General features: G+C 42.8%; 1 protein-coding gene across 6 annotated transcripts in view; it reads right to left on the bottom strand.

The window, feature by feature from the left end:
- eps15l1a (epidermal growth factor receptor pathway substrate 15-like 1a) overlaps positions 1 to 24,559 on the bottom strand; it is a 487,464-nt gene that overhangs the window by 290,867 nt on the left and 172,038 nt on the right. For all 6 annotated transcript variants that reach the window (XM_073068849.1, XM_073068851.1, XM_073068850.1 and 3 more), the window contains one exon: positions 13,156 to 13,241. In XM_073068849.1, coding sequence (XP_072924950.1) covers positions 13,156 to 13,241 — 86 coding nt within the window. The remainder of the gene's footprint in view (positions 1 to 13,155; positions 13,242 to 24,559) is intronic.

Consider the following 24,559-nt stretch of genomic DNA (forward strand, 5'->3'; position numbering starts at 1 on the left):
GCAAAGTACCCATTGGAACTAGTCTGCCCTCATATTTCATCTTTTCCTTTCATAAAGGTTTTTTAGTTGCCTTTGTTGGACTTCAAAAAGTTGCCAATCATCTAACTTCCTACTCACCTTATATGCCTTCCCTTGGCCTTTATGTAGTCATTAACTTCCTTTGTCAGCCATGGTTGCCTACCCATCATTTCTTCCTCTATGGGACAATTCTATCCTGCACCTTGTGAACAATTCCCATGAACTTCAGTGATCTTTGCTCTGCCACCATCCCTGCCAGTTTTCTCCTCCAATCCACCTGGGCAAGCTACTCTCTCATGTCTCTGTAATTCCCTTTACAGATTGTGATTTTGTCAATTATTGTGAATTAGTTGAACATCAGACCACATTACCAGGTAACTGCAAAGACTTCACAAACTTTTTCTTGCAACTGTGTTTTTCCAGATGCTTCAAAACTGTAAAATAATGTTTGACACCCGCGTAACAGAGTCTAATTGCCCTTCCTTGACCGTCAGGCAGTCATGGAATTTCTAATCCGACTAAAAAGTGAAACCTTGGAAAACTCTGAAAGAAATCATAGTGCAAAATATCAAAAAAAATTCTGATGGTTACAAGTCCACGGCTAAACTTGGGACCTTCCTGGTTTGTAAGAGTCAGTACATTCATAAGGTAAATCTACAATTTTGACATTTACCTGTATTTCTGTCACTACTCTCCAGAAAGTGAATGATTAAAATAATTATATTAGCATTTCAAACCAGAGACTGACAAAACAAATATGTTTGCTTTTATAATCTAAAGGAGGCATCTGTAGGTCATGTGATTTGCACAACATTGGGAAAACAAGCGTGGTTCTGTCGTGGTTTCTGTGGCTCTTGAGTTTATGAAATTTGCTTACAAATAACTCCGTATAACTATCAATGGCCAGCATATAGTCACTGTGGTCAGTTTGTTTTTAAGTTAAGAGTACCTCTTCATCTCAACTAATTACCCTGCTGGTTACAGAACCACCAGACAGGATGTTGTTAAACTTTCAGTGCTTGTCAGAGGTAAGTACAGATGAGGTATTAGAGTCGGCGACCTTTTTACTGTGCTGCAGGTAGTGGCCCTCTCAGCCGCCATACCCCCACACCCACCAATAATTTCGACAAGAAGTTGCACGTTGCTTGATTTAGAGGAAGGTTCAGTTAGGAAGAAATGAAGCCGCATTTGGACCATGGCCAAACTGTGCACTTTCAGACTTGCAGCTAGACCCAAGACACACAAGTTGGAAGACAAAGCAACATAGAAAATGACAGGAAATTAATTAGCCATCACAAAATGCATTATATAAGGAGCTACAAAAATGTGGTCCTCTTTTCCCAAGGTCTAACTCTCATCTCACACATGAGATTAGCACATCTACATAAATCTCTCTGGGGTACCGCCATCTTGTTGTCCTGCGGTCCTGAGAAACTGAGAGCAATGCCATCTGGAGCTTAGCTGATAGTAGGATCACCCATGGCGGTGAGGTCAAAGGGGAGATCCAGGCAAAGCACCGTCCAATCAAAACCTCAATGGCAGAGCAGGCAGAATGGTGGGAAATTAGAATCTCTGGAATCTCGGATCTATGAGGACCACCACAACAGCTGCGAAGGCACAGGAAGGCTGAAGCAGAAGAGGCCCCCCATCATCTTGGTCTCCATGCAATTGGATTCTGGCCCTTTCTCTGTCAAAGATTGTGTGGTGGTTGCTTGTACATCAGTCTTCCCACATTAAAAGACCTCACGTCAAGGCACTTCTCCTGGTTTGGTAATGCGGACCAACTTGAACAAAGCCCTGTAGCAATCAAGAAGTGGTGACAAGAGCCGGACAGTGAAGTCTGAGAGCTCCCAGCCACAACCTGACACCAAAGCAGTGGGTATTAGATACAGTCTTCTTGCTCTTGGACTGTGGCAAATAGAGCTTTTCAGCAGCTGCACCCATGAACAGGGCCTGCTCTGTTCATCCACATAGGGAAGGGGCTAGAAAAGGTGCCCAAAAATACCCTGCCTCCCCACTCCTGATTGCAGTACCATGTCCAGTGAAATCACCAAACTGCAGTCTGAAACAAAAGCATGTGAATTTTGAAGCCTGGACTGTGGGGACACTTCTGGACAGCGAAACCAGTGATCGTCCTGAAAGGCGTACTGCCAATATCTCAAGAGAGCTGAAAAGATTCCAAATTGACCTTGCCGTCCTCTCTGAAATGCAATTGCCCAAGGAAGGGCAATTGAAGGAGAAGGGTGAGTACGCCTTTTTCTGAAAGGGGAAATCTGCAAATGCACCCAGAATCCATGCAGTTGGATTCGCCATAAAGAACAGCGTCATTAGTCACCTCTCTAAATTGGCTGTTAGCACCAATGAACGCTTCATGACCATGCACCATAAGCTCGCTAACAACCAACAGCTACAGCTGTGAGTGCGTACGTTCCAACTCTAGACTCACCGGACAATGTTAAGGAGACCTTCTACGCTAACCTAGATCGCCTGCTATCAGATATTCCCAAGGAAGCTGAGGTCATTTTTCTTGGAGACTTCAAATAATAGAGTTGGCAGAGACAGCGACTCCTGAAAAGGCACAATTGGGAAGGAAGGTGGTGGCAACATCAACTCCAATAGAGTGCTCTTATTCTCAAGTGTGCTGAACATGACCTGACCAGACCACCATCAACACCCTGTTCCGCCACAGAATTAAGGTGAAAACTTTGTGGATGCATCCCCGTTCAAAGACTTGACACCTTATAGATTATGTAATTGTTCCGAGGAGGGATCACAAGAGCCATGATCAGTGCAGGGCTGATGATGGTTAGAGAGACCATTGCCTTATTCGCTCACCACAACCATCAAAATCATGTGCAGGAGTAGAGTGCAAAAGAAGCTGAGCCGTCCAACATCAAGAGCCTAAAGACATAGCAAAGGTACAACAATTTCAGGTTGCCCATTCTGAAAGACTCCCAAAGCAGTATCCAGAGGACACTCAACCCCACTAAGAACCACCATCCTTGATTCCTTGATACTTATAAAAGCATCATTGGATATAAGACCAGGAAAAACAAAAGTTGGTTTGATGAAAATGACAATGAAATAGGAGAGCTAATCACCAACAAAAGGGAAGCTTTCTGTGCATGGCAGAAAGGCATCAACTACAAGGCAAAAATGAAAAGAGAAGCCCACTTCAAAGCTAAGGCCATTGTCCAGAGTAGAGTATGGGAAATAAAGAATCAGTAGTGGACTGAAAGGGCCCTAGAAATAGAGCAGCTTGCTGACTCTGGTGATATCAGGGATTTTTTATTGCCACCAAGGCAGTGTATGGCCCAAACCACTGTGGCCTAAACCCCCTTCACTCCAAATATGGACAAAGGCTGCTAAAGGACAATGATGTCATCAATTCTCAATGGCATGAACACTTTCAGGAGCTACTTAATTGTGACACCACTGCTGACATTGAGGTCATCAATCAGCTCCCACAATGACCCACAAAGGAGGATGTCAGAAAGCCTCCTGGTATCAAAGAGGTGCAGATGGCTTGCAAGAAACTGAGGAACAATAAGGCCACTGGGCTTGATGGATTCCAGCAGAAATCCTCAAGGAAGGTGGTACAGAACTTTTAAATCATATTCATGACTTGCTTGTCAAGATCTGGGATCAGGAGAAGATTCCAGCTGAACTCAGGGACGCCCTGATTGTCACACTCTTCAAAAAGGGTGACAAAGCTGACTGCAGAAATTATAGAGGCATAACCCTCCTCTCTGCAACAGGAAAGGTACTCACCCGAATGTTATGTGACCAGAAGATCTCATGCCTGAGCCTCAGTGTGGCTTCCGTCCAGTCAGAGGAACATCTGACATGATTTTTACAGCATGTCAAATGCAGGAGGAAGCCAGGGAACAAAATCTTCCACTTTATATGGCCTTCATAGACCTTACAAAAGCATTTGACTCTGTAAAAACTCCTGCCCTTTGGCAGGTACTGCGCCTGGAGAAATCCCCCAAGATCCTGTAGCTCTTAAACAATGATGTGAGTGCAAGAGTCATCAGTTATCAGCAACAGCTGCTCTGAAACAGCACATTTTAAGGTTGAAACTGGGGTCAAACAGGGGTGCATCATTGCTCCAACTCTGCCATTTTCATTGTAACCATTCTTCACCTCTCAGGCCAAAACCTCCTACAAGGAGTCCAGATTCTCTAAAAGACAAATGGGGGGATCTTTAACCTTAACAGGTTCAAGGCAAAGAGCAACGGGTCATCTACTTCCATCATGGAGCGCCAATATGCAGGCAACAACACCATCATAGCTCAGTCTGAAGAGGATCTACAGTGTATAATGTATGCTTTTGTCAAAGCATACAAGCTCCTTGGAATTAATCTAAGCATCAAGAAAACCTAGGTTCTGCATCAACCCTGCTCCAGATCAAACTCATAAACCTCCACCCATCCAAATTGACAACATCCCTCTGGAGAAAACACTGATCATTTCCCATATCTTGGCAACCTTCTTTAAGAGTCAACATTGACCTTGAAATAAATCGCAGAATAAGCTGTGCGAGTGGAGCTTTTGCCAAGCTGAGAAAGTGGGTTTTTGAAGATTGGGATATCAAGACGAATAGTAAGCTTCCAGTCTATATAGTCCTCCCTTCTTTACTTATAGTGGATTTAATTTGGCTTTTTTTAACACTAATAAACAGAATAAGACTCCGTGTCAAAGTAAAAACAGATCTCTACAAAGTGATCTAAATTAATTACAAATATAAAACACAAAATAATTGACTGCATAAGTATTCACCCACCTTTAATCCGACACACCAAATCATCATTGGTGCAGCCAACTGGTTCTAAAAGTCACATAATTAGTTAAATGGAGATCTGTTTTTGGAGACCCATGTGCAGTCAAGGTGCTTCAACTGATTGTAGTAAAAATACACCTGTATCTGGAAGGTCCAACTACTAGAGAGTCAATATACTGGCAAAAACTACACCATGAAGACAAAAGAACACTCCAAACAACTCCACAAAAAGGTTATTGAAAAGCACAAGTCAAGAGATGGATACTAGGAAAGTTCCAAGTCACTGAATATCACTTGAGTACAGTCAAGAAATGGAAAAAATATGGTACAGCTGTAAATCTGCCTAGCACAGGCCATCCTCAAAATCTGAGAGACTGTGCAAGAAGGGGACTAGTGAGGGACGTCACAAAGAGACCTATGACATCTCTGGTGGAGTTAGAAGCTTCACTGGCTGAGATGGAAGAGACTGCGCATACAACTGTTGCCCGGGTGCTTCAGCAGTCACAGCTTAATGGGAGAGTGGCAAAGAGAAAGCCACTGTTGAAAACAGCTCACACGAAATCTCAGCGAGACTTTGCTGAAGGCATGTGGGAGACTCAAAACCAGCTGAAAGAACATTCTCTGGTCTGATGAAACCAAAATTGAGCTTTTTGGCTATCAAACTAAATATATGTTAGGCATAAACCAAACACCACACATCACCAAAAACACAACATCCCTACCTGATGGTGGTGGCTGCATCATGCTGTGGGGATGCTTCACTGAAGCAGGCCCTGGAAAACTTGAGAAGGTAGAGGGTAAAATCAATACAACAAAACACAGGGAAATCCTGGAGGAAAGCCTGATCCAGTCTGCAAGTGAACTGTGACTTAGGAGAAGATTTGTTTTCTAGCAAGACAATGACCACAAGCATAAAGCCATAACTACACAGGAATGGCTTAAAAATAACAAAGTTAATATCCTGGAGTGACCAAGTCAGAGACCGGACTTCAAACCAATTTAGAATTTGTGGCTGGACTTGAAAAGGGCTGTTCACTCACGATCTCCATGCTATCTGATAAAGCTTGAGCAGTTTTGTAAAAAAGAATGGGGAAAAAGCTGCAGTGTCCAGATGTGCAAAGCTGATAGCAACCTATCCACACAGACTCAAAGGTGTAATTGCTGCCAAAGGTGCATCAACTAAATACTGACTTGAAGGGGTTGAATAACCCCCTTCCACCAACTCCCCAGTCATCATGGATTCATCTTCACTACTGAGCAGGTAAGAAGACTTCTTGAGAAACTCAGACACAGCAAAGCATTTAAGGTCAGACGGTGTGAACCCCAAGGTCCTAAAGGAGTATGCTGAACAGTTGTCAGATCAGCCCTCAATCCCCTGCACTTTGCCTACCAGGAACACATTGGAAACGACAATGTCGTCACCTACCTGCTGAACAGAGACTATTCCCATTTGGATAAGCAGGGCAGCATCATGTTTTTTGATTTCTCAAGTGCCTTAAACAGCACACAGCCCTCATTGCTGAGGGAAAAGCTCTGTTCAATGCAGAATGGCACTTGCATTGTACCCTGGCTAATGAACTACCTGGTCCTACAGGGAACTCTATTGTCTCCTTTCCTGTTTACCCTGTATACCTCAGACTTTAGACAGTACACTGAGTCATATCATCTGTAGAAATTCTCTGATGACTCAGCAATAGTTAGGTCTTTATAAGGAGGATGGGAGGATGAATACAGGGCCCTGATACAGCTAAAAAGCACAACTGCTTCCAAGGTCAGTACAGTCAACAAAGACATCTTAATGTGTTTAACAAACTATCGCTGCTTAAAACTGACAAAAACAACACCGATTGTGGTTGGAAGCACCCACGTGGGATACCACAGAGGAAGCGTGGCTGCAGAGCAGGGTTACAAGTGCATTTAAGGAAACAGAGCTTTAAGCTCTGTATACCGATTATCTTACTGGCAAACGTGCAGTCCCTGGTGAATAAAATCAATGATCTCAGAACTAGGGTGCTGAATCAGAGGTACATTAGGACCACGTGTGTCCTTTGGTTCACAGAATCCTGGTTAACCCCGTACTGGATGCAGCGATTCAGATCGACGGGTTTACTTTACACCCGTCTCTAAAGCAGAGGTGGTAGGAGTATGCCTCATGATCAACTCTTGGTGCACAAATATATCAGTGCTGTCCCAATTCTGTTCACCAGACCTGGAATATCTAGCAGTTAAGTGCCGTCCTTTTTACCTACCATGGGAGTTCACCGGGTTCATTTTGGTAGTGGTATACATTCCACCTCAGGCCAATATCAATCAGGCTTTAGATGATCTGAGCAATGGGATCAACATGCACGACACAGCGCATCCTAATGCCTTCACCATTGTTTTGGGAGATTTTAACCAGGTCAGTTTGAAAAAAATCACTAAGAAATTACCAACAGATCACTTGCAATACCAGAGGAACAACATACTGGACCACAGTTACACCACCATCAAGAATGCCTACCGTGCTATTCCACGCCCTCACTTCTGGAAGTCTGATCACCTGGTTGTACTTCTAATCCCTGAGAATAGGTAGAGATTGAAGACTGCAGCACCAGCAGTGAGGACCAAGAAGGTATGGACAAGGGAAGCACAGGAGTGCCTATAGGACTGCTTTGAATCAGTGGACTGGACTGTATTCAGGGATTCATTTTCGTATCTGAATGAGAATGTTGCAATTCTTACCAACTTCATTAAAATCTGTGTGGATAAGTGTATGCCTACAAAGACTTACTGTACATTCCCAAACCAAAAGCCATGGATAAGCCAGGAGGAACGTCATCTGCTGAAGGCTAGATTTGTGGCATTCAAGTCTGACAACCCAGGCCTGTACCAGAAAATCAGGTATGATTTGCGGAGGACTATTTCAAGGGCGAAGAGACAATTTTGAATTAGGTTGGAGGTGACATCAGATGCACAGCAACTCTGGCAGGGTTTGCAAAGCATTACTTTTGACAAAGCAAAAGCAAATAGCTTGAATGGCAGTGATGCTTCACTACCAGATGAACTCGACGCCTTCTATGCCCACTTTGAAAGGGAGAACACAACTACAGCTGTGAAGATCCCTGCTGCACCTGATGACCCTGTGATCTCTGTCTCAGAGGCCGATGTTAGGTAGTCTTTAAAGAGAGTGAACACTTGCAAGGTGGAAGGTCCTGATGAAGTACCTGGTAAGGTTCTGAAAACCTGTGCCAACCAACTAATGGGAGTATTCACGGACATTTTCAACTTCTCACTGCTATGGGCGCAAGTTCCCACTTGCTTCAAAAAGGCAACAATTTACCACTGCATAAGAATAATAATGTGGGCTGCCTTAATGACTATCGCCCAGTAGCACTCACATCTACAGTGATGAAATGCTTTGAGAGGTTGGTCATGACTAGAATGAATTCCTGCCTCAGCAAGAACCTGGACCCATTGCAATTTGCCTATTGCCACTATAGGTCAATGGCAGACGCAATTTCAAAGGCTCTCCACACAGCTTTGGACCACCTGGACAACACAAACACCTATGTCAGGATGCTGTTCATTGACTATAACTCAGCATTTAATACCATCATTCCCACAATCCTGATTGAGAAGTTGCAGAACCTGGGCCTCTGTACCTCCCTCTGCAATTGGATCCTTGACTTCCTAACCAGAAGACTCACAATCTGTGCGGATTAGTGATAGCATCTCCTCCTCACTAACGATCAATACTGGCACACCTCAGGGGTGTGTGTTTAGCCCACTGTTCTACTCTCTATATACACATGACTGTGTGGCTAAGCACAACTCAAATACCATCTATAAATTTGCTGAAGATACAACCATTGCAGGTAGAATCTCAGGTGGTGACGAGAAAGCATACAGGAATGAGATAAGCCAACTAGTGGAGTGGTGCTGCAGCAACAACCTGGCACTCAACGTCAGTAAGATGAAAGAGCTGATTGTGGACTTCAAGAAGGGTAAAACAAAGGAACACATACCAACCCTCATAGAGGAATCAGAAGTGGAGAGATTGAGCAGTTTCAAGTTCCTGGGTGTCAAGATCTCTGAGGATCTAACCTGGTCCCAACATATTGATGTAATGATAAAGGCGGCAGTACAGCGGCTATACTTCATTAGGAGTTCGAAGAGATTTGGCATATCCACAAGTACACTCAAAAACTTCTAGAGATGTACCATGGAGAGCATTCTCACAGGCTGCATCACTGTCTGGTTTGGGGTGGGGGGGGGGGGGGCTACTGCACAGGACCTAAAGAAAGAAGCTGCAGAGGGTTGTAAATCTAGTCAGTTCCATCTTGGGTATTAGCCTACAAAGTACCCAGGACATCTTTAGGGAGCGGTGCCTCAGAAAGGCAGCGTCCATTATTAAGGAACTCCAGCACCCAGGGCATGCCCTTTTCTCACTGTTACCATCAGGTGGGAGGTACAGAAGCCTGAAGGCACACACTCAGCAATTCAGGAACAGCTTACACTAAGTACACTGCAGATGCCGTGGTTAAAGCAACAAGTAGAAAACGCTGGAGGAACTCAGCAGGTCGGGCAGCATCCGTGGAAACGAGCAGTCAATGTTTCGAGCCGAGACTCTTCGTCAGGACTGAAGAGGAAGGGGGCAGGGGCCTTATAAAGAAGGTGGGGGGAGGGTGGGCTTCTTCCCCTCTGCCATCCGATTCCTAAATGGACATTGAACCCCTGGACACTAACTCACTTTTTTTAATATACAGTATTTCTGTTTTATGCACACTCACTTTTAATCTATTCAATATACATATACTGTAATTAATTTACTTACTTATTATTATTTTACTTTATTTATTATTTTTTCTTTTCTATATTAAGTATTGCATTGAACTGCTGCTGCTAAGTTAACAAATCTCACGTCACATGCCGGTGATAATAAACCTAATTCTGATTCTGATGCAACCTGAATCATCTGATGTGGTGAGGACCTAGAAGTACCTGTGGGTGCATTTGGACGATAGACCATTTGTCTATCTATCTATCTAATTCTGCGATCAATTATTTTGTTTTTAATAATTGTAATAAATTTAGACCAATTTGTAGCAATTTATTTCCACTTGGACACAAAAGAGTCTCTTTTGTTGATCAGCATCAAAAAGCCAAATTAAATCCACTGTGATTCAATGCTGTAATACGATAAAGCATGAAAACTTCCGGGGGGGGGGGGGGGGGGGGAAGGTGGTGAATACTTTTTATAGACACTGTAAATAATGATCAACAATAATTAATGAATTTGGACCAGTTATAATCCATACATACATTTACAGTGGACAGTGACATAGGTCGATTACACAATTCAGCTGGGGTTGAATTTCAGTAGTGAACTGGGATCAGTTTCATCATATGGTTGGACACTGATTCACCGAACAGTGAATTTGGATCAATTACACAACCTACACAGACTGAAACAAAAGAGTAGACAGATCAGTTGTAGCACCAATTTTTTTACATTCTCCTTGTGTCCTTTTATATTTCCTCCAAGTGCTCCAGTTTCTTCCCACATTCAAAAGACATACAAGTTAGTAAGTTAGAGGCAAGCTATACTGGTGCCAGAAGTAAGGTGACATTTGCAGGATGCCCCAGCACATCCTCAGACTATGTTGGTTATTGACATGAATGATGCACTTCACTGTATTTTTTGATTTAAAGTTGGATCAGTTATACTATGTGGCTGGACAAATAGCAAATTGTGAAGTCACACATATACGACATGACATGACATAACCCATATATAGCTGTTTGCAGATTATAAATAGATTCTATTCTTACAAAAGTCCGTAAGTCAGTAAATAGACAAAATCACTGGATTTTCCACCCATAACTCCACAGTACATTGTAATGAGTGGTGGTGATAAGGAGATTAATATAAACATTTATTTATTGTCTTCTCTTGCCTAGGTACAGTGGCACCAAATCAAGATGTTCCACAGTCAAAGGCTGGTTTGAATCTATTAGAGGATGAGCATCATTGCACAAGTATAGTATTGATTAATGTCAATTTTCAAAGCAATTCTCTTTAAGTAGCCACCCATGATGAAACCAACAGGCTTGTGTTCTTAAATGACACAGTGTCTGATTACTGTGGGGAAGCTATATGTATAATGGTTTTTATTTCAAGATCAGTTCAAACTCAACTTTAATATTTACTGGATCTCATTCACTTGTATGGGGTGTCCATAAATGGTGAACTTTGCATTAACTGCATCACAGACACAGAATGACGATGATTAATAAATGTGAATCAGTTACAACTCATAGTTTGATATTTAAATAGTGAACTGGATGAGCTACAGTAAATAGGATTTTGGCGTTGATGAATAGCAGATTTTCCAGACTGTTGGATGATATTCAAATATGTAAACACACTTATTTCACCTTTTTTTACATGTTACATAATAGTATATCTTTCCCAGTATAAACCCAGTGTAAAGGGAACAGGAAACATAAAAGCACTCCAAAGCCTGGCCCTAGCCACAAATCTACCCATGGCTCCCGAACACTTGCCTGGTTGTGGGTGGCTCTGCATTGATTAGTAAACTGGGATCAATTATACCACATAGCTGGAAAAGTGGACTAGGATCAATTGCACTACACAGCAGTCCTGACATGGATTAAGTAAATAGTCACTGGGTTTTGGTGCACATGAAGTTCCATAACTTGGTCACTACATGCATCCAACAATCCCATTCTCAAAAATAATTTCTTTTTTGCTTATTTGAGTATTCGTGAACAGCTCACACACAATGGGAAGTAATGGTAGGTCTTGCCCTTTGCCCAATATAATTTCCCATTTCCTTCCTCTTGCTCAACTGCCAAGTCTTATTCCTCCTCCTCCCACCACCCATCAGTGCAATACTGTGCCCTAATCTCCAGACCTGCTTTTCTTGAACACCGTACATGGTCTTAATTTAACCACATTCAACACCAAGAGAGATTAACTGGTGGTACTGTATTTGCTTTAGCATCTAAAGTGACATGGACCTACACAATACAGCGAGTAGATACATTCAGTGGCCACTTTATAAAGTACACTTGTGCAATCAACCAATTATGTGGCAAAAACCTAATGCATAAAAAGCATGTAGACATGGTCAAGATGGTCCAGCTATTGTTCAGACCAAACATCAGAATGGGAACGGAATGTGATCTAAGTGATTTTAACCATGGAATAATTGCGTTGGTGTCAGGTGGGGTGGGGTGGCTTGTGTGTCTCAGAAACTGCAGATCTGGTATTTTCACAGACAACAATCTACATAGAGAATGGTGTGAACAACTAAAAACATCCAGTGAGTAGTAGTTTTGTAGGCAAAAATTACTTGTTAATGAGAAAGATCAGAGGAGAATGGCTAGACTGTATCAAGCAGCCAAGAAGGCGACAGCAACTCAAATAACCATCTCTGAATGCACAACTCATCGAACCTTGAAGTGGATAGGCTACAGCAGTAGAAGACTATGAACTTTATTAGGTTTATGAGTGGCCACTGAGTATAATTTCAAGTGGGGTCTCCTTAAGCTCTTGGTGTAACTGATCAGAGAGCAGACTGGGAAAGGGCATGGATATTTACAGACAAAGTCAGCACTAGTTATGAGAAAACTGCACATCCCGTCTTTTCCTCAATGCATTGCATTTATCAAAGAAATGACAACTCGCTTGCTTTAGAGTTCTACTTTTGTTGGGCACAAACGTTAAGGGATATGGAACCAATATAATCCTTGCCATTATCTAACTAACTCATTACAAAAGTTGTGCTTAAGGTAAGTTATTACTTTTTAAATTCTGTACTAGTTTACAAAGAGAATAAGTTCTAATTTTTTTCCCTTTGATTGTTTTCCAATGTCAGAAGCATCATTAGTCTCGATACACGTGAGGGGGAAATATTATTGGAGGTAGGCAGGATTGTAGAATTAAGTTTACTATCAAGTTAGCTGTGATCTTATTGAATGACGGAGCATCCTCACAGGACCAAGAGGCCTACTTCTGCTCTTAATTCATTTGCTGTTAGCTTTGACAGTTTTTACAGCTGAGGCTTTTTCTGGCTCACTGTGATGTTATTTAACCACTTTTGTTCCACAGTGGGAGAACGCTGTTAAGTACATCTGCACTAAAACAACAAAATTTCTCATAATTACTGATAAGCCCATGAGACTTCTTTTCCAATCATTTGGAAAATGCATAAAGTAACTTACAGCAAATGTCATACAATTACAGCTTTGAATGACTGAACACTTCCTCTATACTGTTTTATACTAAATCTAATAGAAATGGAAACAGATTCTGACTTGAAGTTGGCCATTTATGAAATACTCACCTTTGCAATTCACTGATTTCGTTGCTAATTGCATCGAGTTCTTTGATGCCAGTGAAATCACCGGAGCCAACTGAGCTTGTGCAATCCTATTGAAAAACAAAAATGAAAAAAATCAAGGAAATTAAAAGATACAACAGAAACTCAAACGAGAGTAAAAACGTAAATTTGAGAAGTGAGAAGGTGAAATCCAAAACAGTGAATAGAAGTGTAGAAGGGCATACATTGCTGGGAGTTTACCTTGTGATGGCTTTTCTTTGTATCTAATTCAGTTCATCCAGCAGGATCTCTGCTACAAAACTGAGCTCTCCATAGAGCTTAGCCTTCTAGCAGAACCTTTAGGACCTTGCTACTGTCCTACCCTTTGCAACCTAAAACACAGATACCACTAGGCTGAATCAACCTATCTGGACTGTTAGAGAACAGGCACATTCATGCTGTTCTACCTGACCTCAACTTACATGATTACACACAACTTTCAATATCCAAAACTAAAGAGCTGACAGTAATCAAGCAAATGTTAATTACATTGAATCAGATTATGCTTAATGGTGATGAGGTCTGTTCATGTTCTTCTGATTTCTGCATCTGCACACTTTAACATGGAAGTCAGAAACAACATCGTCATATGCCAAAACATCTGAAATACCACTCCACCATAAGCTCAGAGGAGCATAGATGTACTGAGCTGAGGGTTGGATGTACTCAATATCAGGTTTCCCTCAGCTTCAGGTTAAAGATAGCTGGTGGGCATAACACAATCTCATTCACTTAAATGATACCACCAACCTTAGTTAAAATAGTAAATTCATGTAAGTGCTTGGCTTACTTTTCCTTATTTTTTATTATTAAGTTCCAGCAGTTTAAACTATAGAGAATCTTCTAAGAATAATATCCAATTTTTCAAATTATTTATATTGGTTTGGAATGCTTTTAAATATCAATTCAAAGACTTTTGACAGTAGTGGATAGTGTTTTCTGGGTCTTTGGGTCTACCACTTTCATCCTTGTTGCTGCCTGCGATATGCTTCCCTCACAAGATCAACGCAACAGATCAAAATGTCAATTGCAACAAAAGAGTTCTACGTGCAGTTGTTAGAAAAACAGGGTAAGAATGGGCAGTGGTTGCATCAACAGCACCTGTCCAACATCCTATGAAAATAAATTTTAATAATGTCATGCAACACACACAAAAATGCTGGTGGAATGCAGCAGGCCAGGCAGCATCTATAGAAAGAATTCATCAGGACAGGTTGGAATTGGAACAAGGTGTGGTGAAGTCAAGACAGTTGATGCCCCATTGGCAGTTAGCAATAAAGAGATCCAGAGCAGGCAGAAAACCAGACCGGGGTGTCCATAAAGAGGAGGAGGGTTGAAGATGGGAGAAGGGGTCATCGGTGGGGGGCGGGAGAGTCCTTGCCGAAGAAGTAGGCTCGAAGCCGAAGCTGGCAGAAGAAGAGTTCAGCGTCATGGCACACAAGGAACTCACTGAAGTGTGGGCGAAGGGGGACAAAGGTAAGGCCCTTACTGAGGATAGAGTGCTCTACCTCAGAGAGTTGAAGGTCGGAGGAGATGGTAAACACCCAGCACGGATGAGAGCTGGGATCAGAGGGGGGGAGGGAGGCTGGTAGTGTCAGTGGAGAGGGAAGGGTTGGGGTGAGAAGAAGATGGAGCCTCTGAGGGTCCAGGAGCTGACGATGGGATCTGAGGGAGACAGGGTTGCAGACTGGTGGTGGGGGAAGGGGAGACGGGAGTCACAATAGCAGCATGTGAAGACCCGGCCTGGAGTTCAGGGCTGGAGTCGCAGTTGGAGGTTGTGTAATCACTTTGAAGGTGTCCATGGTCATTGGAACCCACATTGTTGGTGCTGGAGGCCAGGTTTTGAATATGCCCTGGGTTGGTAGAGTCGCCAAGATCGATGGTGGGGGCCGCGATCTGAAGTTGGTAGAGCCGCCAAGATCGACAGCGGAGGCCCAAAACGTTAACTGTACTTCTTCCTATAGATGCTGCCTGGCCTGCTGTGTTCCAGCAGCATTGTGTGTGTGTTGCTTGAATTTCCAGCATCTGCAGATTTTCTCGTGCTTGCGTTTAATAATGTCATCTAAGGTTTTTTATTTTTCTTCCTAATCCTTGCATTGTATATTCGGTAGGAATCAACAGATTGAGTGACTTTGACTCCTGCATATTCTCTTAGACAGGCTTTTTAATTACTGCAGAGAGGGAGAGGACAGAGCTTCAGTAGCTGCAAAAGCAATTATGGAATGGCTCACCAGTCATCGGAAGACCTGCTCCTTTATGGTTATGCTACACAAGACAGAACCATGGTGCTGCTAGTGGGGGAGAGTTAATGGGCACGTGTGAGAGAATAGATTATAGGAAGTGGAGTTTATATGACAGCCTGATTAGAAGTTAGCCATTTGACCTATCTAGTCAATGTCAAAATAGAGTGTGAAAGAGATGCTCAACAAATTATTTCAACTCAAGGCTTCCCTCTAATGTAAGATGTAGGCACTGCAGCCATTCAGTACTGCAATCTAATTCCACATCAGATGGCCTCTAAGCTCCTAAAACCTCCCCTGCTATTTACAAAAAAAGATAGCAGGGTAGATCACCTGGCCCCTCAAACCATAGAACACTACAACACAGAAAACAGGCCATTCAGCCCTTCTAGTCTGTGCCGAAACTTCCGCAAGTCCCATTGACCTGCACCCAGTCCATAACTCTGCAGACCTCTCCCATCCATGTACCTATCCAATTTATTCTTAAAACTTAAGAGTGAGCCCGCATTTACATCAGATGGCAGCTCGTTCCACACTCACACCACTCTCTGAGTGAATAAGTTCTTCCTAATGTTCCCCCTAAACCTTTTCCCTTTCACTCTAACGCCATGTCCTCTCGTATTTATCTCTCCTAATCTAAGTGGAAAGAGTCTACTCCCATTTACTCTGTCTATACCCCTCATGATTTTGTAAACCTCCATCAAATCCCCCCTCATTCTTCTACACTCCAAGGAATAAAGTCATAACCTGTTCAATCTTTCCCTGTAATTCCAACTCCTGAAGACCCGGCAACATCCTAGTAAATCTTCTCTGCACTCTTCCAATCTTACTGATATCCTTCTTATAGTTGACCAGAACTGCACACAATACTCCAAATTTGGCCTCGCCAATGTCTTATACAACCTCACCATAACATCCCAACTCCTATACTCAATACTTTGATTTATGAATGCCAGGATGCCAAAAGCCTTCTTTACAACCCTGTCTACATGTGACGCCACTTTCAGGGAATTATGTATCTGAACTCCCAGATCCCTTTGTTTCTCCGCACTCCTCAGTGCCCTACCATTTACTGTGTATGTCCTACCTTGATTTGTCCTTCCAAAATGCAACACCTCACACCTGTCTGCATTAAATTCCATCTGCCATTTTCTGGCCTATTTTTCCAGTTGGTCCAGATCCCTCTGCAAGCTTTGAAAGCCTTCCTCGCAGTCCACAACACTTCCAATCTTAGCATCATCAGCAAACTTGCTCATTCAGTTTACCACATTATCATCTAGATTACTGATATAGACAACAAACAACAATGGTCCCAGCAGAGATTCCTGAGGCACACCACCAGTTACAGGCCTCCAGTCTGAGAGCAATCATCCATCTGTCTTCTCCCAAATCCAGTTTACAACCTCTCCAAACCTAGTGTCTGAACCTTCTGAACTAACCTCCCATGTGGGACCTTGTCACATCCACAGCCTTTCCTTCATCTACTTTCTTGGTAACTTCCTCGAAAAACTCTACAAGATTCGTTAAACACGATCTACCACGCACAAAGCCATGCTGACTATCTTTAATCAGCCCTTGGCTGCCCAAATACTTGTATATCCGATCTCTCAGAAAACCTTCCAAATAACTTACCTACTACTGATGTCAGGCTCACTGACCTGTAATTACTTGGTTTACTTCTGGAGCATTTTTTAAACAATGGAACAACATGAGCTACACTCCAATCCTCCAGCATCACACCACAATCAAATATTACCTCTGGGGATCTCAACTAGACTTCTGTGTCAGTTCCCTATTGTCCTCAATTCCTCAATATTTCAAATACTTGTCTATCTCCACTCTAGATACTTTGAATAATCTAGCCTCCACCACATCCAGGGCAGAGAATTCCAGAGATTAACTACCCTCTGAGAGAAGATTTCTAAACACCTCAGTTTTAAATTATTTACTTCTTGCAACTGTCAGTAAGATCATGGCAGATCAGAAAGATCGGTTAAGATCACGGTCAATCACATCTTGGTCTCAATTCAAATTTCTTCCCTTTTCCCCAAAACCCTTGAACCTGCAGAGTCAAAAATTTTGTCTATCATACCACTAAATACAGTCAATGTCAGATAGTTGGGTAGTGAATTTGAATGACTCACCACCCCCAGCAGACAAAATCCCTCCCAGTCTCTATCCTTCTCCTGATTATGAAACAATGCCCCTAGTTCTGGGTTTAACCCTAAAGGTAACCATCCTCTCATCATTTACTCTGTCAAATTCCTTAGATCAGTACTCATTCTTCAAAAAGGACAGGTTACACCTGAACTTGAGGGAGGTAAATATCCTGGCAGGCAAATTTGCAAGAGCTGTTGGGGATGGGAACTAGTGATTTATGGGTACATGCAGCATGTAGAGAGACTATGAGGAAGGACATGCAGTTAATATGACAACATTTTATTCAGTGTGAAGTGCTGAACTGTGTTTATTTTAATTCAAGAAGCATCAAGGACAAGGGTGATGAACTTAAGAACATGGGTTAGTAGATTGTTGTGGTCATTATGAAGATGAGGCTGTCATAAGAGCAGAAATTACTTCTGAATGTTCACGGCTTCAGATGTTTCAAAAGGGACATTGAGGGAGGTAAAATAGTGGCATTGCCAATCAGGGATAGCAATAAGCTGCTGAAAGTGAAGACACTGTGAAGGAATTGTTTACACAGTCAGTGTGCGTAGAAGTCAGAAACAGGAAGGGAACTATCACTCTGTTGAGAGTATTCAGAATCAGAGTCAGGTTCGGTATCACTGGCATATGTCGTAAAATTTGTTTTACAGTAACAAAACAGAGCAATACATAATAAAAATTATACAATAAGAAATTATGTGTGTGTGTGTGTGTATATATATATATATATATATATATATACATACATACACACACAAACAGAGTTGCAAAACAGCTTGAGAACCCTTCACAATTACATGGTTTTCAGCATTACTTACTCATAAAAGTGGTCAGATCATCATTTAAGTCGCAATAGACAAACACAATCTACCTATACTAATAACACACAAAGAATTGTTCTTTTCACATCTTTACTAAACACATTGTTTAATCATTCAATCCAAACCAGATATAGTGTGTGAACCTGTGTATTTAACAACTGGTAGAACCTTCTTTAGCAGCAGTAACCTCCACCAAACGTTTCCTGTAATTGATGATCAATCTTGCACAACAATGAGGAGGAATTCCTCCATACAAAACTGTTTCAGTTCATCAATACTTCTGGGATACCTTGCATAAACAGTCCTCTTCAAGTCATGCCACAGCATTTCAATTGGGTTAAGATCTGGACTCTGTCTTGGCTGTTCCAAAGCACAAAATTTTCTTCTTTTTAAACCATTCTGTGGTTGACTTACTCTTGTCTGTTGGATCATTGTCTTGTGGCATCTTCCAACTTCTATTACACTTCAAGTGACAACCACTAACCCGACATTCTGTAAAATACCTTGATAAAATTTGGAATTCATTGTTCCCTCAATGATTGCAAGCTTTCCAGGACCTGAGGCAGAAAAGCAGCCCCAAATCATGATGCTTCTTCCACCACAGTTGGGATGAGGTTTTGGTGTTGACTTATAGTGCCCTTTTTCCTCCAAACATAGCAGTGTGTATTTCTGCCAAAAAGTTCAACCTTTGTCTCATTTGTCCACAAAACATTGTCCCACACAAGGTAGTCTTTAATAAGTTTGACAAATGTTTCTTTTTGAAGAGCAGTGGTGGTTTCCTCCTTGGTGCCCCTCCATGAAAATCTTGTTTAGTGGACACATGAACAGAGGCTTTAGCAAGTTCTAGAGTTTTCTGTAGGTCCTTTGCTGTTACCCTTGGGTTTGTTCTCACCTTGTTCAGCATTGCACTTTGAGCTCTTAGTGCGCTCTTTGCAGGACACTCACTCCTAGGGAGAGTAGCAACAGCACTGAATGTCTTCAATTTGTAGACAATTTCTATTTCTATGGACTGATGAACACTCAGCTCTTCAGAAATGCTTTTGTATCCTTTTCCAGCTTCAGGCATCTCTACATCTCCAATCTCATCTCATTGATTGGAACACCTGATTCCAAATAGCTCTTGAAGAAGACATTACCCCAGAGGTTCGCATACTTTTTTGAACTACACTGTGATTGTTTAAATGGTGTACTTAGTACTGATGAGAAGAAGTACAATTGTTTGTGTGTTATTAGTTTAGGCAGATTGTGTTTGTCAATTATTGACTTAAGATGAATATCAGACCACATTTTACAAGTAATTAAATCAGAAAACCAGGTAATTGCAAAGGGCTCACAAACTTATTCTTGCAACTGCATTTTATATCTATTTAAGTAAATAGTGCAAAACGAGACCAAAAAAGAAAATAAGATACTGAGCAAACACAAGGAAATATGCAGATGCTGGAAATTCAAACAACAACACACACAAAATGCTGGTGGAACACAGCAGGCCAGGCTGTCAGCGCTTCTCCCTATAGATGCTGCCTGGCCTGCTGTGTTCCACCAGCATTTTGTGTGTGTTGTAATAAGATACTGAGATAGTGTATATGAGTTCATTGTGCATTCAGAAATCTGATGGCAGAGGGGCAAAGCTGTTCCTAAAATGTTCAGTGTGTATCTTCAGGCTCCTTCCTGTACCTCCTCCTCGATGGCAGCAATGAGAAGAGCAAATACTGGGTGACATGGGTCCTTGATGATGCATGTCACCTTTTTAAGGCATCCACTGCCTTTTGAAGAGGTCCTCAATGCTGAGGAGGCTAGTGCCCATGATGGATCTGGCTGAGTTTGCTACTCTCTTCAGCTTTTTCTGATGCTGTACAGTGGCTCCTCCATACCAGATGGTGATGCAACCAGTTAGAATGCTCCCCACAGTACATCTGTACAAATTTGCTAGAGACTTTGGTGACATACCAAATCTCCTCAAACTTCTAATGAAATATACCCACCGTCATGCCTTTGTTGTAACTGCAGCAACAGGTTGGGCCCAGGTTAGACCTTCAGAGATACTGACACCCAGGAACCTGACACTGTTCACCCTCTATGAGAACTGGTGTGTGTTCCCTCAACTTCCCCTTCCTTAAGTCCACAATCAATTCCCTGGTCTTACTGATGTCCAGTGCAAGGTTATTGTGGTGACACCACTCACTCCTGTATGCTTCCTCATCACCATCTGAAATTCTGCCAACAATAGTTGTGTCATGACAGACTTGAGTGGAGCACCAACACAGGGCCAAAGTCGCCTCTACTTCCTGAGGAGACAGAGGTCCTTTGGAGGATGCAGGCCTCTCCTTCATATGTTCTGCCAGTCTGTTGTCGCCAGTACAATCTTCTATGTGGTGGTGCGCTGAGGCAATAGCATCAACATTGAGTGATGCCAACAGTGTCAATAAACTAATTAGAAAGACTGGCTTTGTTGCAGGAGTCAAACTGGACACACTGGAGGCTGTGGAAGAACAAAGAACCCTATAGAAAATCCTTGCAATTCTGGAAAATGTTTCTCATGTCACCTTGGCTGAACAGAGGAGCACATTCAGTAATAGACTAAGACAACTGCGCTGCTCCAAAGAGCACTAAAGGGTCAGCATCCATTGAAATAAGCAGTCAACGTTTCGGACCGAGACCCTTCGTCAGGACCCAGTCGGGTCTCAATAGACAATAGGTGCAGAAGTAGACCATTCAGCCCTTCGAGCCTGCACCGCCATTTTGAGATCATGGCTGATCAACTACTATCAATACCCGGTTCCTGCCTTGTCCCCATATCCCTTGATTCCCCTATCCATAAGATACCTATCTAGCTCCTTCTTGAAAGCATCCAGAGAATTGGCCTCCACTACCTTCCGAGGCAGTGCATTCCAGACCCCCACAACTCTCTGGGAGAAGTTTTTCCTTAACTCTGTCCTAAATGACCTACCCCTTATTTTTAAACCATGCCCTCTGGTACTGGACTCTCCCAGCATCTGGAACATATTTCCTGCCTCTATCTTGTCCAATCCCTTAATAATCTTATATGTTTCAATCAGATCCCCTCTCAATCTCCTTAATTCCAGCGTGTACAAGCCCAGTCTCTCTAACCTCTCTGCGTAAGACAGTCCAGACATCCCAGGAATTAACCTCGTGAATCTACACTGCACTTCCTCTACAGCCAGGATGTCCTTCCTTAACCCTGGAGACCAAAACTGTACACAATACTCCAGGTGTGGTCTCACCAGGGCTCTGTACAAATGCAAGAGGATTTCCTTGCTCTTGTACTCAATTCCCTTTGTAATAAAGGCCAACATTCCATTAGCCTTCTTCACTGCCTGCTGCACTTGCTCATTCACCTTCAGTGACTGATGAACAAGGACTCCGAGATCTCTTTGTATTTCTCCCTTACCTAACTCTACACCGTTCAGATAATAATCTGCCTTCCTGTTCTTACTCCCAAAGTGGATAACCTCACACTTATTCACATTAAACGTCATCTGCCAAGTATCTGCCCACTCACCCAGCCTATCCAAGTCACCCTGAATTCTCCTAACATCCTCATCACATGTCACACTGCCACCCAGCTTAGTATCATCAGCAAATTTGCTGATGTTATTTTCAATGCCTTCATCCAAATCGTTGATGTAAATTGTAAACAGCTGTGGCCCCAATACCGAGCCCTGTGGCACCCCACTAGTCACCACCTGCCATTCCGAGAAACACCCATTCACCGCTACCCTTTGCTTTCTATCTGCCAACCAGTTTGCTATCCATGTCAATGTCTTCCCCCCCCCAATGCCCTGAGCTTTGATTTTACCAACCAATCTCCTATGTGGGACCTTATCAAATGCCTTCTGAAAATCGAGGTACACTACATCCACTGGATCTCCCCTGTCTAACTTCCTGGTTACATCCTCGAAAAACTCCAACAGATTAGTCAAGCATGATTTACCCTTGGTAAATCCATGCTGGCTCGGCCCAATCCTATCACTGCTATCTAGATATGCCACTATTTCATCCTTAATAATGGACTCTAGCATCTTTCCCACCATCGATGTCAGGCTGACAGGTCGATAGTTCTCTGTTTTCTCCCTCCCTCCTTTCTTAAAAAGTGGGATAACATTAGCCATTCTCCAATCGTCAGGAACTGATCCTGAATCTAAGGAACATTGGAAAATGATTACCAATGCATCCGCTATTTCCAGGGCCACCTCCTTTAGTACCCTAGGGTGCAGACCATCTGGACCTGGGGATTTGTCAGCCTTCAGTCCCATCAGTCTTCTCATCACCGTTTCCTTCCGAATGTCAATCTGTTTCATTTCCTCTGTTACCCTATGTCCTTGGCCCATCCATACATCTGGGAGATTGCTTGTGTCTTCCTTAGTGAAAACAGATCTAAAGTACTCATTAAATTCTTCTGCCATTTCTCTGTTTCCCATAACAATTTCACCCAATTCATTCTTCAAGGGTCCAACATTGTTCTTAACTATCTTCTTTCTCTTCACATACCTAAAAAAGCTTTTGCTATCTTCCTTTATATTCCTGGCTGGCTTGCGTTCGTACCTCATTTTTCTCCCCGTATTGTCTTTTTAGTTAAGTTCTGTTGTTCCTTAAAAACTTCCCAATTATCTGTCCTCCCACTCACCTTAGCTCTGTCATATTTCCTTTTTTTTTAATGCTATGCAATCTCTGACTTCCTTTGTCAACCACTGTGGCCCCTTTCCCCCCTTTGAATCCTTCCTTCTCTGGGGGATGAACTGATTTTGCACCTTGTGCATTATTCCCAAGAATACCTGCCATTGCTGTTCCACTGTCTTGTCTGCTAGGCTATCCGTCCAGTCAACTTTGGCCAGCTCCTCCCTCATGGCTCCATAGTTTCCCCTGTTCATCTGCAACACTGACACCTCCGATCTGCCCTTATCCTTCTCAAATTGCAGATAAAAGCTTATCATATTATGATCACTACCTCCTAATGGCTCCTTCACTGCAAGATAGCTTATCAAATCCTGTTCATTACATAACACGAGATCCAGAATAGTCTTGTCCCTGGTCGGCTCTCGTACAAGCTGTTCCAAGAATGCATCCCGTAGACACTCTACAAACTCCCTATCCTGTGGTCCAGCACCAACCTGATTCTCCCAGTTCACCTGCATGTTGAAATCCCCCATAACTACTGCGACATTACCTTTGCCACATGCCAGTGTTAACTCCCTATTCAACTTGCACCCAATATCCATGCCACTGTTTGGTGGCCTGTAGACAACACCCATTTGGGTCCTTTTGCCCTTACTGTTCCTCAGTTCTATCCACACAGACTCTACTTCTCCTGATCCTATGTCGCCCCTTGCAAAGGACTGAATCTCATTCCTCACCAACAGGGCCACCCCACCCCCTCTGCCCACATTTCTGTCCCTACGATAGCACGTATACCCTTGTACATTCATTTCCCAGGTCTGATCTCCCTGCAGCCATGTCTCCGTTATCCCAACAACATCATAGTTACCTATTCGCACCTGGGCTTCAAGCTCATCCGCCTTATTTCTGACACTTCGTGCATTCAGATATAGAATTTTTAACCCATTTCTCCTCTCTGTTTGAATCGCTGCCTATTGTGCTTAACCCAGCTCCCCGAATTCCGATCGGGCTATACGCCCCTAGAATTTTGTTGTCCTTCCTAAATTTACTTATTCTTTCAACACATTTAACTCCATGTTCCGTCAGACCATCCCTCTGTACATGAGTCCTCCTTATCACTTGTTCCGCCCCACCTTCCTCTACTACACACTTAATATTCCGGAACCGTGTAGTCCCCACCTGTCCTTTATTCTTCCTCTCGCTATCCTCTCTCACATTCTGGATCCCCGCCCCCTGCAAATTTAGTTTAAACCCCCCCAAGAAGCACTAGCAAACTTCCCTGCAAGAATGTTAGTACCGCTCCAGTTTAGGTGTAAACCGTCCCTTCGGAACAGATCCCACCTTCCCTGGAACAAAGCCCAATTATCTACAAACCTGAAGCCCTCCCTCCTGCACCATCCTCTCAGCCACGTATTAATCTTTATAATCCTCCTGTTCCTTGCCTCACTCGCACGTGGCACAGGTAGCAAACTTGAGATTGTTACCCTGGAGGTCCTGCTCTTC

The sequence above is a fragment of the Hemitrygon akajei genome, chromosome 16 (genome assembly GCF_048418815.1).
Source record: "Hemitrygon akajei chromosome 16, sHemAka1.3, whole genome shotgun sequence".
In the NCBI taxonomy this organism is placed as follows: Eukaryota; Metazoa; Chordata; class Chondrichthyes; order Myliobatiformes; family Dasyatidae; genus Hemitrygon; species Hemitrygon akajei.